An 18,878-nucleotide genomic window follows, 5' to 3' on the forward strand; every position below is an offset into this window, starting at 1 on the left:
GGAAGAGCAGGTAGAGCTCTCTGGGTTTGATGTCAACAGGAAGACCACTGACAAACAGTGTCCGTACCTAGGAGATATGGTCAATACTGAGTACCAAAAAACAGGTTTTATTTTTATTTTTTTTCAGTATCCAACTCTGCAGGCTGGATCCAGCCTGTGGGCTATAAATTGCCAGCCACCTAAAGCAAGAGAAGTTATTCACTTCTGAAGTCAGCATCATCTTCAAAAGGCAGTGCTAGATCCTTCACAGTGGAAGGAACCAAAAAGGAGGTGCTTAAGCCTGTATATGCTAGAGCCAGTCTCCAGGGGGATTTTAGACCTATGCAGGATTTTGGTTTGCACAGCTCTCTAGTTTGGGTGTGGACAAAGGCCCAGACTCTGCCCCTCAGTATGAAATAAGCTGTGCTCTAGTGTCAAAAAACACATGTTTTTAATCCAAGCACACTGATTTCTGAGAAACCCCCTTCTGACTGGAAGTTACTTTAGTCCTGAAATATGGCCTGGCTAGCAGTACTGCCAGCCTTAGAAGTGGTCTGTTAACCAGCTCCTCTCCGTTGCCACGAGGGTTCTCATTTGTGATCCAGCCTTCACGCCCACGAAAGCATTCCTCCATCGGGCAAATCAAAGTGGAGAGTCCACATTCCCTTAGCCTCTAGGGCAAGTTTGTTATTTCCATTCCCCTCTCCGCCCCCCACAATTGGTACAAGAACTAAAAAGGGACCTGGGAAGCAGCTACATAAACTAGGTATAAGTCTCCACCAGATATGAGGTGCTGAGCAAGAAGAGGCCATGAAGAGAAGGGGAAGAGCTGTTGTAAGAGTACCAGGTAGAGAAGATGCTCATGGATGGCAGAAGGTTATTGCTTGGTTGGGAATCAGAGCTCAGGCTGCATAGCCCTCAAAAAGAAAAAGGTCATGTAAGCAAGAGGAGCTTTCATCATTGCAAGAAGCCTTCCTGCAGGCAGTATTATCGCACATAGAAGAGTTCACAGGAGGTTGCCTGAACTGCTCTTCCATCTCCCAGGCCATCCACCATCTACAGCTCCCCTTCAACCATCATTCTACCCCACATGCATCTTTCACTGGGTCTTATCTGGTGACTAGCCCCAGTGTCATACCCTAGAGCATATAGGAACAGCCAGTTCTCAGTGAAGCTGAAGACCTACCCATAGATAAGGAGGCAGTTACCATCTCCAAGGACAGTCTTCCCTCCAAAAAGCAGATAAGCTGCAGGGGAAAAGTGACTGACATCTTGCCATCTTCAGCCCCACTGGCAAAAAGGAAGAGGGAACCCATTTTGAACAGGGAAGTTACTTATGGCATTAGTCAAATTTGAGGGGTAAAAAACCCCAACTGGGAACTTCTGTTAAACAGTAGTTTTTGGCAGCTGTCAACAAGATCTCAGAAAGGGCATGACCTACTGAAGCTTTCCATCAGCTAAGAAACCATTTTCACCATTAGATCAGAGGGGCCATCATACGCCTCAAATTAAACAGGTAGCATTTCCTTCACCAATGCCAGGAAGTTCAGAAACAAGGCAGGCCATTCCAGCACCACATCCAAGTGGAAAGACTGTCACCAGGTGGGAAAAGAGTCCTGCTGAAGACCCACATTGAAGAGACTTGCTGTACCCTGGCTTACTTCAAAGGAGCTCATTCACTTCCCAAGGAGGGTCTTCCTCCCATTTGTAACATCATGCAGTTGGCACTTCTAAACTTAAGTGCTCAGCCTGTACAAGCACATTTTGCAGCTGCCCATTTCCCCTTTTAGCTGGATAGGTAAAAACAGAAGATCCAAGATCCCTGGTAGACACGTGAGTGGAGCATTTTTCTCCATCTTGTCTTAAGCCATGGCCATTGCTTTTAGTTTCTTGATTACTTGCTGGAAATAGGTTGTAGAGATTTTAAAAAGAGCAGTCAGATACATATGCATGAGTTGCCCCTTTTTATGGGCAGTTTCTCCCAGAAGAGATGAGACCTGTCAAAGCACCATAAAGAGAGGCAACACAAATGAGGAGCCAAAACTTACATTTGTTATATTAAAAACCTAGGATCAAGCCCTACACCGAGCTAGGAAAGACAGTTTTGTACACAAGAAGCTTGCGGGTAGAGGGGAAGTCCTAGATTTACCCCTAGCTACTGCCAGAATTTGGGCTCTGCAGTTTCCTGATCTGGCTCACCACACCTCCCCTTGGGGAGTCCCCTGGTTTGTGAGCAAGCCAAAGTGATTTAGCTCCATGCAGCAAGAGGTCAAGGCAATGCTGTGTGCAGGCAGCTGAAGCTTTAAGTCAGCTGCTAGTGAGCACATAGAAGTCCAATAGGAAGTGGCAATTTGGACAGTTGCCAGTCCACCCAGACTCTCATGGTACCTTGAGTGCTGCAGACCACCCACCATCATGGAACTGATGCTATCAGTTTGACATCTCTTGTACTGCCTTCAAATGCTCAAATCACGGAGCCTCTGGAGCTCAACCTTTCTGGCCTGAGACAGGCAAGAAGATACTTCTCAGCGGTAGTGAGCTTAAACCCACTGCCTGGGTGAGCTATTAGTTTCATTTCTCCTTATCCTATTCCAGCTGTCCCTGCAGTTGGAGGGCTGCTTCACTTATGAGTTCAGGACACACAACTCTCTACCCCCTCTCCTCCCCCAGCTCTCACAATTCTCCCTAATACCCTGGACAAGGAAATGCATGCCTTTGCAATTGCAGCATTCTACCGGTTAATGTTGAACTAGGCAGTGCTCTTCTGCCAGTTAGTCTCTCCCTCACGCTCAGCTGGAGTTGAGGACAGGGGGCTAGTCATAAAACTATTCCCCTTGCAAACTGCTTTGATCTCCTAAGAAGCTTATTTCTTTGGGTAGCCCAGTTAAAATTTTCCAGGAACAGTTCTAGGGCTTGTTCAGCCATTTCCCTTTCTTACCCTGGAGGGGTGAGGAGGTTACTGCCTAATGTCACAGCTCAGTGTTAAGCCTTCCCCCCTCCCTCTTTCCCAAAAAAGTGAACACTAGTGCATGCCCCTGGTCCACCACACTACAGGTATAAACTCATCCAAGTTTTGGATTTGGGGGGGGGGACAAAACAAAAACAAAACAAAAACTCGTCCCTAGTTTTAGTAGCCAACTGTGCAAGCTTCCTCCATGTTCAAGAGTCAGGCAAGGCCCCCCTCTGCTCCCCTTCCCTACCCCCCCCCCAAAAAAAAGTTACAGGAGACCTACTTTTCCCCTGAAGTCTCTCCCACTTACAAGAACATATGTTTGCATCTCTTTCCTAGGATTAATTATGCCAGCAAGCCCAACAGATAGTACAAGGTAAGTGTCATCTCAGACCCACCCCCATCCTCCCCAGAACAATAAAAGACTCGTTTCTAGACATTTCTTACCCTGGAGGGGTGAGGAGGTTACTGCCTAATGTCACAGCTCAGTGTTAAGCCTTCCCCCCTCCCTCTTTCCCAAAAAAGTGAACACTAGTGCATGCCCCTGGTCCACCACACTACAGGTATAAACTCATCCAAGTTTTGGATTTGGGGGGGGGGGACAAAACAAAAACAAAACAAAAACTCGTCCCTAGTTTTAGTAGCCAACTGTGCAAGCTTCCTCCATGTTCAAGAGTCAGGCAAGGCCCCCCTCTGCTCCCCTTCCCTCCCCCCCCCCCAAAAAAAAGTTACAGGAGACCTACTTTTCCCCTGAAGTCTCTCCCACTTACAAGAACATATGTTTGCATCTCTTTCCTAGGATTAATTATGCCAGCAAGCCCAACAGATAGTACAAGGTAAGTGTCATCTCAGACCCACCCCCATCCTCCCCAGAACAATAAAAGACTCGTTTCTAGACAAAAGAAGCTACCCAAGAACTTCCCAGAACTACAGCTTTCAAGTGGTCTTCAAGTACTACCCTCCTTAGAAAAGTGGCCTTTGCCTTTCCACAGTGTTTGCCACCAATCTATCCTGGCAGAACAAAGCTGTGCTGTATTCTGCCTTGGTGTGCTACCATCCTCTCTCCCACTTGAGCCCCCTCCTCCCCCAGCCAAAGAACACCAATAAAAGCTACCTACATGGGAAGGCAGGGGTGGGGAAGATTTTTCCTGGTACAGTGTCAGAGATCACACCTCATCACATCTTCCACCCACATAGCTGGGCCTGCAAGAGCTCCCCAGTATAGATATTGCTTGGAATTCATAGAGCCTGGTCTCCTAACAAGCCATGGACTAAATATAGACATTGGACTTACAACTCATTAGAAACTGCCTGATATCCGACTCCCCAGGTACCTCTCCACTATTTACCTGCTACATTCATCCCCCTTCTCTCTCCCCACCCAGCCTGTCCATCACCCACTGACTCCTCAATTTACATTCTCACTAACTGCCTGCCTGCCTCACATGCAGACCAACCCAGCCTTTGGCTTCTTTACTATTTATTCCATCCAGGAAGAGCACACAAACTGCAGAGGCTTCCTCAGCCTGACAAAGGCTTTTTAGACCCGAAAACTTGCCAAGAACCCCCCCCACCCCCCAACTATTTCAGTTGGTCTAATAAAATCTCTCAGATTCACCCAAAGAACCTAGTCAGCAAAAAAAGTAGACATTCAAGTTGCAACAGTCCCAAGCTCTTGGCCTCACTTAGGATAGAGCTGTTCACCTCATCTGACTGGCAGCACCAGAGATCAAAGCCAAGTTACAGAGCATCAGACCAGACAAGCATCCTTGAACTATGTTCATTTTTCTCCTTCCAGCTAAAATTCTTCAGACTATTCTAGTCAAGCAACCAGCAGAAAAACCACCCTTTCCCTTCCCTCCCCAAATGGGTATCTAGTGTAACCTATCCCATCCTCACCCCTAGCCACTAGACTGACTCCTACTTTGCTACAGGCAAGGTCCCAACCTAATCCCATCCCTGCTTTAAGGCCATTTTAGCCTGTTCTGCATTTGGACAAGCCAGACCCTTGGCAGCAGGAGTACTATGTGGCATTTTGTCTAGGACACATCTAGAGCATTAGAAAGGATCTGTTGTGGGCAGCCATATTATTCAGCAGGCTCTGCTTGCTTAGTTCTTGCTGCAGAAAAGACAGCTCTTCATATGCTCCAGTTGCTGGTCAGGGCTGCTTGAACTACTGAATACACAACACCTGCACAGATGCTGCTTGTGCATAGCTGGTGGCTGAATAGCATCAGTCCAGAGTACAACAAGCATCTGCCATGTGTTCCCAGAGGACACTGGCCCATTTCTCTGCATGGAAAGCAGCCACACTACAAGCTCTGTGCTTACACATGCATTAGCCTTGTGAAGTTGCCTTCCCTCTTCAATATTTCAGGATTCCTAGTACGCTTCGCCTGCAGGAGGGGGATGCTTTTTCTGTTCAGATAGAAAGAAACATCCCTAATGGTATTTAACATGGTCCTATGAGGTGTTGATCAGTAAGTCCTTGTGACAGGGCTGCTAGAAGGAAAGAGCTGCATTAGTTTCAGGTGGATCAGGGAGATCTTTAAGGAGTCCTGGGAAATAGCTTGAGTAGTTTAGATCTCCTTCCTTGTCTCCTGTGCTTCTAAAGTGATGTGTTGAGCTCAGGACAAGCATGGTTCACATTAACAACTCACTCTGAATTACACAGTCCCCATCAACATTAATTTAATCCATTTACAACAAAGGTAGGAAGAGAAGGGCTCTGGCACAGTCTCCCCCACTAGTATTTGAAAATTGTTCAAGCCATGTTAAGTAGAATAAGCCACTGGAAAGTCAGCTCTCAAATTCCAGCATTGCTCGTCCAAGCTCAACAGGAGACTTGGGGAGAGTGGGAGATTGTCCTGGACAACCTCCAACTGCTGCCAGCAACCAGTTTGGCCCTTCTCACAGGAAGTAGTCTAGAGAAACCAATCACTCTTGAAAACCTGCACTGGGTAAGAGCCACGCACTTGGCTTGGGACCTGGTTGGATGTCCCATTTCCCACAACCTTGTATGCCATAGCTTCGCTTCTCAGCTCCTCTTAGCAATGACCCTTGCTTCCCCTCCTCCCACCCCTCTCAGCCCTTCCATCCAGGGAAGGGAAAGTAAATCCACACACAGAGATTATAGCACAAGGGAATGTTACAGATGTCTGGAAAATAGACAGACACCAGCTATATATGCACATGCCTTAGGATGAAGATCACAGAAGTGCAAACTCTGGAGGAAGGAAGAGCAAGAAAGGGGCTCCAGGGACTGAAATCCACATGTACTCTCAAGTCCCATCACTTATACAACAAGGAGGTATTGATTTATTGGTAATGACGCTCCATGTCAGTTGGCTGGTGCAGTCAACTGGGATAGTGGGACAACTCCCAGATGGGTCTGAGAGAAATCCAGTTCCTGATAGACCAGGACTCCAGGTGCTTCTAGAACAGCTGCCCCTTCACCCTCCCCAAAACATCTCTAGTGTCCTGTGCTCTTGTTGTAGCACCAGACTCGGGCAGGCTCTTTGGTGCTTAGGGGCAAAGTGTTGAGCCCATACAAGTATTCCTGGAACTGCCTTTAAAACCCAGCGTTTTGAGAAGAGTAGGGCATTCTGTGGGGGTGGCCCTTTGGGACCATGAGAGAAGTCTCTCCTTGGAGAAGAGTAACAAATTCTCTCCCCATTCCCCACTGTAGAGCAGCAGGCACAGCTTCTAATCTTGGATTCAAGATGTTTCACCAATAGCACCACACTGGGAGGCAAATCCTGTTATCCTTTGCCCCTCACTCCCCTCCTCCAAAGTTTCACCTCAGTAGCACTAACTCCACAGGTGCAGGAAATGGGTACAACCAAAAGAGGCAGATTTGAGAGAGAATCATTAAGTATGGGTCCGGGGTGCTCTCCTTAGCCAGTTTCTATATAGCATCCCACTGCATCTCTTCCTTACAACCCTGGGTCAGGCTGGGAGGCTTAGATAATGTTGATCTAGAGCAGCAACCTCTCTACCCAACTCCATTCTCTTTCTCCACCTCCCCCCACCCCAAATTATGTGGAAAAAAAAGCATTACTCCTTTTCTGAGCATTAGAGAAGCAATAGACTTTTTTTTTTTCCCCCCCCCTTTTTTAAAGAAAGTGATGCTCAACTCCAGGACAAGATTCACAGCCCAAAAAGCTAAGTGGATGCAGACATCTCACCATCCCAGTTTGAAGAAGTCAACCTTAACACTGTTCCAGTTCCCACAAGAAGTCAGATGGGGGTGGAATGTCCTCACCCTGCTTGGCATATAGCCAGGCTGGCAACCCTCTGCCCCACAGCCTTGGAGATGGAAAAACAATTTTGTATTAGCATAGGCAGAGGAAGGAGGAAAACACAAGTTAAATGCACCAACTCCACTAGTGCTTCTCACCGCAAAAGTAAGAAAGAATGAATACACACTATAGCCAGTCTTTTGTGCAGTGCCCAATTCCATAGGCACACTCAAAAGTGCACCAACTGAAGCCCTTCAGGAAATAGTAGTCGTCTAGAACAGGCTGCACACGAACAAGAGAAGGCCGAGCCACTTGGCGCATAGATCAGTGGTTCCCAACCTTTTTTTGCTGTGATACGCTGCTGGGAACAGAGTGCGGCCATATCAGCCTTGGGGAAGAGGAGTTCCTGGCACGTGACATGGCTCATCCTTTGTGTGGCACCACTGGCATTGCCCCGTGACCCTCATTTGGGTCACGACTTGAGGTCGGGAACTGCTTGAGGGCAGTAGGAATATCAGAACTTCAGGTACCTGAAAACTTTTACTGACAAGAGTTAGACCAAGAGACGAGGGAGGACAACTTTTTTTTTTTTTTTAGGGGGCAGGTGGGGGGGGGTGGACTTTCACACCTAAATCCCTTTAGGAACAGTTTAAAAAACAAAAACAAAACAAAAAAACAACAACAACTCTTGTTGAGTGTTGCCTTCAGTCATGAGCACACATTCCTTCTGCCTAGGTAAGGCTCTATCCCTTTCTAGATAAAAGCAAGGCCTCCAGGCAAGAAAAAAAGTTTGGTGTCTTACCAATCAGAAGTCAGACCAGAAGCTAAGACAGTGCTGGTTCAGACCCTGACAAGCCCGGTGCTATTTTGTTCAACAGGGCAAGACTTGCAGCCCTTCCAGTTACATAGAAGCACCAATATCTTGCTCCAGCCTACACTGCGCTGATTCCAATGTTAAGCCTGTTCTACTAGTACCACCCACCAGTCCCAGCGTTTTGGGGTTACCTGCACATGACAAAGTTCTGTCATTTGTCCGTGGCAATAGCCCAGGGGCCCTCAACAACGGGAGCAGATTCAACCTTTTGCTAGTGCATGGTTTGTTTTCCAAGTCACTTACCACTCAGATTTATGGATGCTTAGAGTTCAGTCCAAACCAGAACACAGTCTGACCTAGCAGCCAAAGGACTGGACAAGATCATAGAAAATGAGGGTTGGAAGGGATCTCAGCAGGTCTAGTCCAACCCCCTGCTTAAAGCAGGATCATACCCAACTAGATCATCCCAGCCAATGCTTTGCCTAGCCAGGTTTTGAGAGCTTTCAAGGATGGAGTTTCCACCACCTTTGAGTAACCTGCTCCAATGTTTTACTACCCTCCTAGTGAAAACGTTCTTCCCAATATCCAACCTAAACTTCCCTTGCTGCAGGGAAGTTGCTCCTTGTTCTGTCATCTGCCACCACTAAAAACAGTCCAGCTCCATCCTCTTTCAAAACCCGCTTCAGGTAACTGAAGGATGCTATTAAATCCCCTCCATCTTTTTTTCTCTAGACCAAATAAGCCCAGTTCCCAGTCGTGTCCCCCAGACGCTTCACCATTTTTGTTGCCCTCCACTGGACTCTCCAATTTGTCCACATCCTTTCTATAGTGAGGGGCCCAAAACTGAACACAGTATTCCAGATGTGGCCTCACTAGTGCTTAAAAGGGGAATAATCTCTTCCCTTGACCTACTGGCAACACATCTACCAATGCAGCCCAGTATGTCATTAGCTTTCTTGGCAACAAGGGCACACTGCTGGCTCATATTCAGCTTATTGGTCACTGTAGACCTCGGGTCCTTTTCTACAGAGCTGCTGCCCAGCTAGTCAGCCCCCAGCCTGTACCAGTGCATGGGGTTGTACAAAGTCCTGCACTTGGGACAGAACATGTCCTTGTTGAATCTCATGAGACTGCTTTTGGCCCAGTCTTCCAATTTGTCTAAGATGATACTAACCAGGTGTTCATACTCCCCTCTGCCCAGAGATTCCTCTGGAGTTAGTCATTTTGATTCTTGCCCAGGTCTGCCTCTACTATCACCTCAACCAGCTAGTGAGCAATAGATATCAGAAGCTGGCCCTGCCCAACATAACCAAGAGCAGTTAACTGACCTGGGAAGGAAAGCCCTGCATCATGGCTATATCCACCAAGCAGTGCCAATAGAACAGCCTGTCAGGTAGTCTCAAGCATAAATTTTAAAAGGAAGAGCTAGATCTAAAAAAAGGCTTTGAGCGAGCCTCAATTTTAAGGGCCCCTCAAGGGGAATGGTACTCTTCAAAACCTTAGCTGACATGCCAGCCACCTGTGCTATCCACAGAAAATGCTGATCCAGCTCTTAAACCTAGAGCTCAGATGTGTCCCATGGTACATGGACCAATTTTAGCCAAGTGAAGCTCTCCTCTACAAGCAGGTGATCTTAGCTCAGACGGCCTGAACCCACAGACATTAAAGTTCCCCCTGGGCCCCCTGGCTCTTCCCGTCATGCGTTACGTGGCTTCAACATCCGTAGTGCGTGCACTATCACTACAGACACCAAGGCTCTTGCTTTGCCAGAGATGTGCAGCAGCATTAGAGGTTTTCTTGGAAAACTGCCTAAAAAAAAAAAAAAAAAAAAAAAAAAGTGATAACAATCTGCTATAAAACATAGCTGTGCAGCCACTTTTGGATGAGACACACCGTGTACTCCACCTGCAGGACAGGGCAGCCCCCTCATGCATTAGAAGCCAGGCAGCGCTCCCATGCAGCTGGGACACGCAATTCACAGGGGATTACAGCCGTGGCCCCCATGGCCGGTTCGCAGCGCTGCACGTCAGCTCCGCCGAGCCTGGAGCTCTGGACGAGATGCAGCTGGGGCCACTTGACGACAGGCTGATGGAATGCTGTGATGCAGTCAGCTGTAGGAGCCGGGACTTATAAGGCACTCCTGAGTAATGCAAGGAACATGGAGCTTGCAAAACAGGACTGCAGGAAGAGAAACATTTAGAACTTCAACCATGAAGATTAGAAAAAATTACGTTAGCTGGCAGACTCATCTGTCAGCTCAAGATGTATTCTCCGAGGCTTAAGTTCCTGCCACTAGGCACCATGTTAGGAAGGCCAGATTCTGCATGGAAAGTGAAATTGTATTTAATAGAAGAGGTTGTCACTGACAATAAGCCCTGGTCTGATGTATTCCCCCTTTAAATACTTTGAAGGGGAGTTTACATTTCTAAAATGATCCCAATTCAAAGAAGGGCCTGTAAGCTGTCCTCCCGCTAATGGAGAGCACAAAAAAGGTACAGGAAGGTTTCAGGGCAGGTCACTTGAGTTGCAGCAATGCTGGTGAACTGCAGTGATCTTCCCAAGCATAGTAGCCCAGTCCCTGCCTAACCAGAAAGACAGACGCCCAAAGTCCCTATTCAGAAGGCCAAGTGTTGGGACCCTCCAGGCACTTGGCCCCCAGCTTGCGGTAGTAGCAACAGAAGCCATGTTCTCTTCAATAGACCGGGGTGGGGAAGGCACACCAATTCCTGGGGGAGACTGCATCACAAAACCACTGCACTGGCTACTCTGCAAGTCCAAGACCAAGAACTAAATGCAGCACAAGACCCAACCTGCTTTTTTCGTCCTGAAACTGGGCCTTCAAGGCAAGACTGAAGGATCTTTGAATACAGAACAGCAAGCATAGCAGCATCCATGCCTATCCAGCTTGGGATCACAGAAAGGGCCCTTCATAGTGTTCAGGAACAGGAAATGGCCTCCTCTGCAGGAGAAAGGATGTAGTCAGTACAGACAGGACCCCATCTTGGCAGCCATGGGCTGACTCTGCTGGTCATTTAAAACTTCCAAAGCACCCAAGAGCATCCTGCCACTCAGCCATATTCCAGCCTGGACACATGCTACCGAGATGGCTTCCCCAAAGGTTTCACTGCATGTGACAGTCATATTTCAAAAGCCACTCAAGACAGAATGCGATAGCCAGCCAGACGGCCGCATTTCTGGGGGGCGGGGGCAGACATTCCTAGCGTCTAGCCCAGCAGTGCAGTTGAGGAGTGCTCTAATGAAGTCACTGTTCTCCCCGGCCTGCCTCCCCCCACCCTGGAGTACTCTCCAGAGCCCCAGACAAGGGTCTGAATTTGCTTTCTGAGTCAAAGCTTGTTCAGAGCAGTCTGTCCACATCAGGGGTGGGCAAAATGTGAACCATGGGCTAGAAGCAGCCAACCAGACCATTCTATCCGGCCCGCAGGGCCCCTAAAAAAAAAAAAAAAAACAACAAAAAACAAAAAAAACCCCCCCCACACAAATTAATTTTAGTCTTTCCCTGGCTACCCGTCATGCGGCCCCCGATGGCCTGCCAAAACTCAGTAAGTGGCCCTCCACCCGAAATAATTGCCTGCCCCTGGCTCACGTCAATCAGTTGCCTGCAGAAGACTAAGCCATCTGATAACTAGAGATCTTACTATACAGTCAGGGAGGGAAGAAAGGATCTTCATGCACTGGCAAAGATACATCTGCTACTACTTTTTAGGGCAGACCAGTCACTGTTTTTGTATACCCATCAGTGACGGTCTATATGGCTGGACTTCAAGCAACACGGCTACCTCTATCAAATCAGAGGCATGCATAGAAGAACTTCTAACAAGTAGCACATGGAGGGTGGAGGGAGTGGGACACCTGTATCCAAGAATGAAGTGAGAGCTTCTTCCATCTACCCCCTGCCCCCTATGACTGCACACCTGAGCTGTGGTGCAGCCACCTGCCCTCCCCAATGGTGCATGAGGAGTTGGATGCTCTCAGCCTCATGTTCTCATGCCTTTATGGACTTGCAGCAGTCAATCCTTTTTGCCCAGCCAGGCATGAAAGTGATTTTAAACAAGTCATGGGTAAGAATGATTGATGGAGACAAAGAGAGCCTATGCCAAGCTCCCCTATGCAGCACACCAGTGCTTAGGCCCCAATCCAAAGCAAGAGCAGTCCTGTTCATGCAAGGGGAACAAGGGACAGGGATGGAGGCATGCAGTGTCAGTTTAATGGCAGCCATCAGTAAAGCTGTGCTGGCTAAAGCAAAGCAATGCAAGTGCATGGGAGGAAGCAATGAGGATTCCCTCCATTTTTTTTTATTTATTTTTTTAATTGAAGAGTTAAAGCTCAGAAATGGCTGAAGGGGATGCAGGGGAGTTTTATCCTGCACATCTGGCTACAGGGAACTGTATTAAAACTGGGTTCTAGCCCAGCTGCTGTGGTCAGGGCAGGAAGACTGCACTCAGAGCTCACCAGGAAAGGGAGACAGATGCTAGTTTGTGCGACAGGGCAGGAAGCACATGGATGGAGATAAGCCTGGTACAGCAGGCTAAGTCCCACGAAATGGTGCATGAGATTAGTACCATTGGGCCAACCCAAGGAAGCCCTGCTGGGCTGGAACACAGTGCTCAGCTCTGTACCAGGGAGCTTCTACTGCTCTGTTATTAGCCCAACTCCGTTCACAGCTACAGCAGGAAACGGGTTACTGCCTGCAGCATTTGCTACAGCCTCAGATATCAGAGTTCAAGGAAAGCCTGACTGAGGCTTATAGCAAGAGCCCACTACGGTAGTCCATGAGTGAAGTGGACGGAGGACAGATCAACAGGGAGTGTCATGATGCGTAGTTCAAGTAACAGGATACTGGACTTCTAATCAACTGTGGATCATTATGAGCAAGTAACACCCCTCCCCCCAGTCAGTGACCACTCACAGCCAGGAGTGTTGCTGAGGGGTGCAAGGACTCCCAGACCAAACAGGTACGTGGAGCAGCAAGAGTCTGGAAGCCAACACCCTGAAAGCCGCTCACACCCAGCCTCAGCCTAGAGCGCAACCCAAAGGGAAAAAGCGTTCAGAAACCTCCTGACAGGAAGACTCAAGTATAGCATGCATCCCATGCACTAGGGGCCCAGGCAGGGGAAGGGGTCCTTCACTCCTGTAGCATTCTCTGCACCACATTAGAGGAGCTCAGCCCTTCAAACTGCTCAAGGCTATGGGCCCAGGATCACTGATACAAGGAGGTTGGTGGCTCCAGATGGCTGCATCCGGGTCTTCATCTCCCCAGTGTATGGCTGGTCATTCTAGGTAAAAGAGGCCAGGACCAGAAGGACCAAGGAGATGTGCCCAGGGCACTGGAGGAAGTTCCTGCCCAACATGCTCCGTAGACAAAGGTTGTCACCATCCAGGGTTAGTGTCACCCTTTCACTAGCAGCAAGACACTGTAGTCAGCCATGGATTTCAGATACAAGGTGCAGCCCTAGACTTCCGATACTTTGTGTCATTGATGCAGTACAGCAGTGGTATCCCTGCTGAGCACACCCCCAGGTCCTGAGTGGGGTCCCTTCCCTCAGCCGAAGGAGTCCCAGCCTTTAAATAGGTCATTAGTTCTGGTCCAGAACAGATGTGAGGAAGGAGTCCACTGCCAGAAGCAGTAGCAGTACAAGGGGACCATCAACCTAGTTGAGCATTCGGGCCCTACATCTTCCCCAAACACCAAGGCAGACGCAGGACTGTGCCCAACCCATGTCTTGCTATAGGAGACCATGCGAACATGGAAGAGGGATAAAACAAAGCATATGCAGGGCAGAAGCTCAGGAAGAAGACGGTCCAGGAGCAGGGAGGGCCTGCACTAAGCCCAGATAGAGGCAAGCAGAACTGTGCAGGGGTTGGAAGGAGCTAGTAGGGACACATCAAGTGGGGAAAACCCACTGCTCCCATCACCCTCTTTACTGCAGAAAAGTTCCAGGCCTGTCTAAAGAAAGTGGCAGAAGGGGTTATTTGCACCTCCTGAACCTACACCCACACTGGGGAGCCTTGAGGGCCCTCCTGCAATTGTCTTCTTTCTCTAAAGCAATCTAGAGGTCTTGGAGTCTGGCAAGGACAAGGCATGCCCCAGACATTAGGCATTCGGGAGAATGTGGCAGCATGACCTAGATACAGCTACCAAGGACTCAAAACAGCATCCACAAGATCACATCCAGAAACTTGTGCGCCATATGCCTTCCGCCTCATAGGCAATCTGCAGGGAGAGCTACAATTGTGTGTCCAAGAGCTACACAGAGCATTCAGGCCATTTGGGGACCGTACAGCTGAACAAGAGATTGGCATTCCAGCAGCACTGGCCTTTGTGGTCACTCCAAGCAGCAAGTCAGGGTCTAGACTTACTGGCCAGTTGCACGCAGTTCCCAGCTTTCATTGCACTCAGGCAGTGTCCAAGCATAGACCTTCTACTTAGCTTAAGGGAGTCCACCCTCTTAACTCAGAGGGTTGTCCCCATTGAGGGATAAAATCCAGCTCACAGAAGCCTGGTAGCTAGGGTTGCAGGGCAGTTCAGGCCATTCCCACCAGCTAGCAAAACATCTTCCTATATTCCATCCTTTGGTCAGAAACAAGTGCCTCAGCTCCCAGATCAGTCCATGTAACTGCCTTCAAGGGCAGTCTGGAGGATGTGAAGGAACATGTATATTGCTATGGAATCCATAACAATATCCAAGGGGGAAGGAAGGAGGGAACCAGCAACTCTCATGGAGTTTGAGGCCAGACATTAGTAATCCGAAAACAGACCTTGGACTTGACTCCCTGTGGAAAGGGCCATCAGGCAGTTAATAACCAAGTTAAAAAACTAAGCCTGCTCCAATGTGGGTGGTTTTCCATCCTTCAGGACTTACAGAAGTTGTTCCAAGACAGGAAGATTCAGAACAGCCCAATGTTAAGTTAAAGGAAAACTTCAACTCCATCCCTCCCTGATTTTTGATTTGTAAAGCCAGGAACAACTTTGGGCCTAGGGAGCAGCTCTCCACTCTAATAGACAGATTATGGTAGCATCTAGCAGGCCCAGGGGCCAATTCCTGGGGACACTACACGCCCAGTCTTCCAGCTTTGCTGCATATATGTACCTGATCACCGCTGCCTAGTCTTTGCATTCTATTCACCTCCTAGCCTTTCTATTTCTGCAGCATGTCATGCAGTCTCCTCTAAAAGAGAGCTCCGACAGCTCAAAACACCCTCCCCGCAGGAGGGTATCAAGGCATGGGCATCTCCTTCCTGGTATGAAAGCCAGAACTGCCTCACACTAGCCCTTATGAAACACCTTTGAGGGCAGTGGCTCTATCTGGCATTACTATCAACTTCACAGAGACAGGCATTTATGGCCATTGGCATACAACCCTTTGCAGAATTCCAAGCCATTCAGAGGCTTTACATCAGCCACTGACATGCCCTGTCCCATAGACAGGAATGACTGCACCAACCCCAAGTTTGGATCCAAAAGTCAAGATCACCACGTCTAGGTTTGCCATGCTACAAGATTAACAACTCCAGTCTAGATAGTTTATTAACCAAGACTATGCCTCATAAGTAGGTAGCCCTTCTTACCAAAAATATGCAGCAACTACTTGGCAAGGTAGGACCTCGTAATCAGTTGGCACTTTTACCTGCAGGCACTGCTTATCTATTCCTTCCTGCAGCAGCTTGGGTTTTTCACTGAAGTCTCCCATCCAGGCATAGAACAAACCAACTTTCTCTGGTTATCATACCACCTTTCTGGATGAAGCTATGTTGACTTAAAAATCGATCAGAGTCTGAGAGAGGATCCAAGATGCTTTCCAGATAGCCTATTAAAAACTCCCAAATTACTACATCTCGTCTCAAGTCTCTTCCCAGTAAAGGAACTTAATTCCCCAGTTGAGTGGAATGAGAAGTAGTTAGTATTTGAAGATCCCCCACCTACCCTTCCCCTCAAGCCAGTATCAAAGCTATTTCCCCACAAACAGCACCCCCGCACCTTTTCAGTGTGCTAAAGTTGCATTCCAGCCTGTTTTGGTTGGGGTTTTTGTTTTTTGGGTTTTTTTTTTTTTGGGGGGGGGGGGGGGGGAGAGAGAAAGGAGGCACACAATGCTATGCTTCACCAATCTTTGCCCAACTAAAAACTCCATCCTTAATAAAGCCAAAATCCAATTCTTCCATGAACAGCAATTTGCTGGAGATCCCTTATAGCGCAGCATACTATTGTTTTACTTTTATTATGAAGACCAATCTCCTTGCTATCTGCAAGGCAAGAGTGACCATTGGTGTGTAGTTTCTGATTACAGACAGCCTTAGGCTAAACCAGGCATTAACATCTTTGAGGGAGAGCACTTTAGATTTTAGCTCTTGCATGAGCATTCAATGTAGATTAATCCAATGCAACCATAAGAAAACTCCAAACTGTTAAGCATATACTGTTAACCCACAAAGAAATGTAAAGATTAAAAACTAGCTGGTTAGAACAGGGCAAAAATAGGCCAGAAGCTCCTAGTGGCTTATGGCAGTGGGCGGCTGTTTTACAGCTGGTCACAAAGATGCACAAAGAAACTCCTTGTCAAGAAGTGACTAAGAACAGGCATGAGGTAGGACACCAGTATCTTTGATGATCTAAGCATTCCCATTTTAGTGTAACCCACCCCCTGGCTGATGTAAGTTAGGGAAAAAGATATCCCTATAATGGAATAACTCCTTTGCAGGCTTACCTGCATCTTCCTCAGAGGCATCTAGTACTTTCCAGTGCCAAACAGACCTAGCTTGTCAGTCTCCAAATTGACAACAAAATGCTAGACATGGGATTAAGAACAAATACATAAGCATCTTAAAATCCAAGTGTATTCCCCATTGCGTTCACAATAAGGGGCCTTGCACCTCCAACCTGTAGAGCTGTTGATGAAGAATGATGTACTGGAAGAAAGGAAAAAAGGTACTCTACTGCTTAGGACACCTTCCTGCAGTAGGACTGATACGAGCATTTTGCTTCAGCAGAGATGGTGCTAGCAAGATCAGGACTCGGACAGGTGTGATGAGACAGTGGGAACATAAAACTATTCTTGATTGGTTTAAAATGCATGCAAGCAAGCATACAAAGAGTAAGTTTCCTTTATTTAGAAGAACCCAAGCATGAGACTTCTGCTTTTTCTAGCAAGTGGGATGTAGCTTTTGCTAGAAAAGACAGTTCCCAAGGCTAGGCTTTACTAGAAGACCCATCTTGGGGGTCACATGAAATTAGAGCTCCCCTGCATCTAATGACTTCTAAAAAGGAGCTTAGAGATCAGGCAGAAACTGAATTGTGACATACCTGAGAATATCTACAGAAGGTAGAAGTATGGAAGAAAGTCAGGAAAGTGTACTGTCAGAGTCATAGGGATGTGTAAAACTAGTAACTAGATTAGCACAACTGAGGGGTCACTTAAGATTTGGGTGCTGGAACACTACTGTGTGCAGGCAGTGGTATTCAATAGACTGTTGGGGGAAAGGAAGGAAAAGCCTGGAAACAGAAGGGGCATGTTCATGGGCAAACCACGAATGAAATTTGTAGATTGCTTTTCTGTGCTCAATACCACTGCATTTAATTGGAAATTGTAATGACACATCTATTGGATGAACCAGCACAGCCAAACACAGACACTCCAAGTCACGCCTTTATAACCCAGAGGAGGTAGACAAGAACCAGAAATACAATGGGACCACCATTCTATACTGCTCGGAAGGAAGTAATTAAGACAAGCTTGTTATCCATGACCGCTAGCTACTCAAGCACCGCATTGTAAGGAGCAGGGTCACTGTCAGGATGTAGCAGTACAGGGTCATTAGATCTGAATCTACTCTTAGAAGGCTTCTTAGGAAGAGCAAAAAAAGGCAGCAGACTCCAAGAGGGCACAGATTACCAGGGACAAGAGATGGCCAGCATGGTTGCATAAAGGTACTCCTCAGATGTGATGTAAACAGAGTAAAGCCTATTGAAAGCCATCTACACCCCCCCACAGCTGGGGAGAAGTTAGAACTCAGGGCCATTCTTCCAATGAGGACCCATTCTCCATCATGGCTGGGAAGTAGCCGAGATGAGGCAGAACATCCCAGCTAAGCCCAGCCATTTTTCCAGTAAACGCAGAGCCAGTTTGGGAGGTGCACTCTACTTCTAGTTAGAGATTCTTTTGAAATAGGTGCCTCAGACAGGGGCAGGGCAGAGCAGAGCAGGCAGACTCATCACTTCTCCCCTAGCCTGGATCTCACATGCCCCTGTGGCCCTTATCTTTTGGATTTGCCTCTGTTTAAAGTACCTTCATAGGTGCCTCTGAACCTGCTAGCAGGTACTGCTGTGGGAACTGGACTGACATTTAAGGAGTCACTGAATCCTAAGCAGTGTTGGGGGAGGAGGAAAGTGACAGGGCAGGGACCGTCTTGGTTCCATATGTCCAACATTTACCACAGTGGGGATGTTCATTAGGACAGAGGTTCTTGTTGTAATATAAATAAGAAGCATGAGCCCACGCACATAGTTAAGCAAACCTCTGGCTAGAGCAGTTCATAGACCAAGACTGAAGTGAAGGTTTCCAGGGAAGGCTATAGATACAATGTTTGCACATGGGTAAAGCATTTGGTGCAGTCTCCCCCTCGCACTCTATGTTAACTCAGAATACCCTGCATACATAGGCTGTCATGTGGATTGACGACTGGTTTAAGAATTGTAAACAAAAGATAACGATAAGTGGTCATGTATCAGTTTTGGGTTTTGGGGGGGTGTGTTTGGGGTTTGGGGGGGGGGGGGGGAGGGAGGAAGAAGGTGTCTAGAGAAATAGAACAGGGCTGGTGTTGCATCCTGAGTATTTAACATTTCTATTAATTTGTGGGGGGGGGGGGGGGGGGGGGAAGAGGG

General features: G+C 47.8%; 1 protein-coding gene across 5 annotated transcripts in view; it reads right to left on the reverse strand.

Annotated features, from left to right (window-relative positions):
* The window catches only part of RBPMS2 (RNA binding protein, mRNA processing factor 2), a 48,465-nt gene that overhangs the window by 25,400 nt on the left and 4,187 nt on the right, over positions 1-18,878 (reverse strand). For 3 of the 5 annotated variants that reach the window (XR_003093223.1, XR_003093222.1, XM_014518343.2), the window contains exon 2: positions 3-67. Coding sequence is in view for 3 of the 5 variants with exons in the window: in XM_014518343.2 (XP_014373829.1) it covers positions 3-67 (65 nt within the window). In the remaining 2 variants the exon portion in view is untranslated. Of the gene's footprint in view, positions 68-18,878 lie in introns of all 5 variants that reach the window. The other 2 variants (XM_025199877.1, XM_025199876.1) reach the window with 1 other exon arrangement.

Source organism: Alligator sinensis, unplaced genomic scaffold (assembly GCF_000455745.1).
Source record: "Alligator sinensis unplaced genomic scaffold, ASM45574v1 scaffold1097_1, whole genome shotgun sequence".
Classification (NCBI taxonomy): domain Eukaryota; kingdom Metazoa; phylum Chordata; order Crocodylia; family Alligatoridae; genus Alligator; species Alligator sinensis.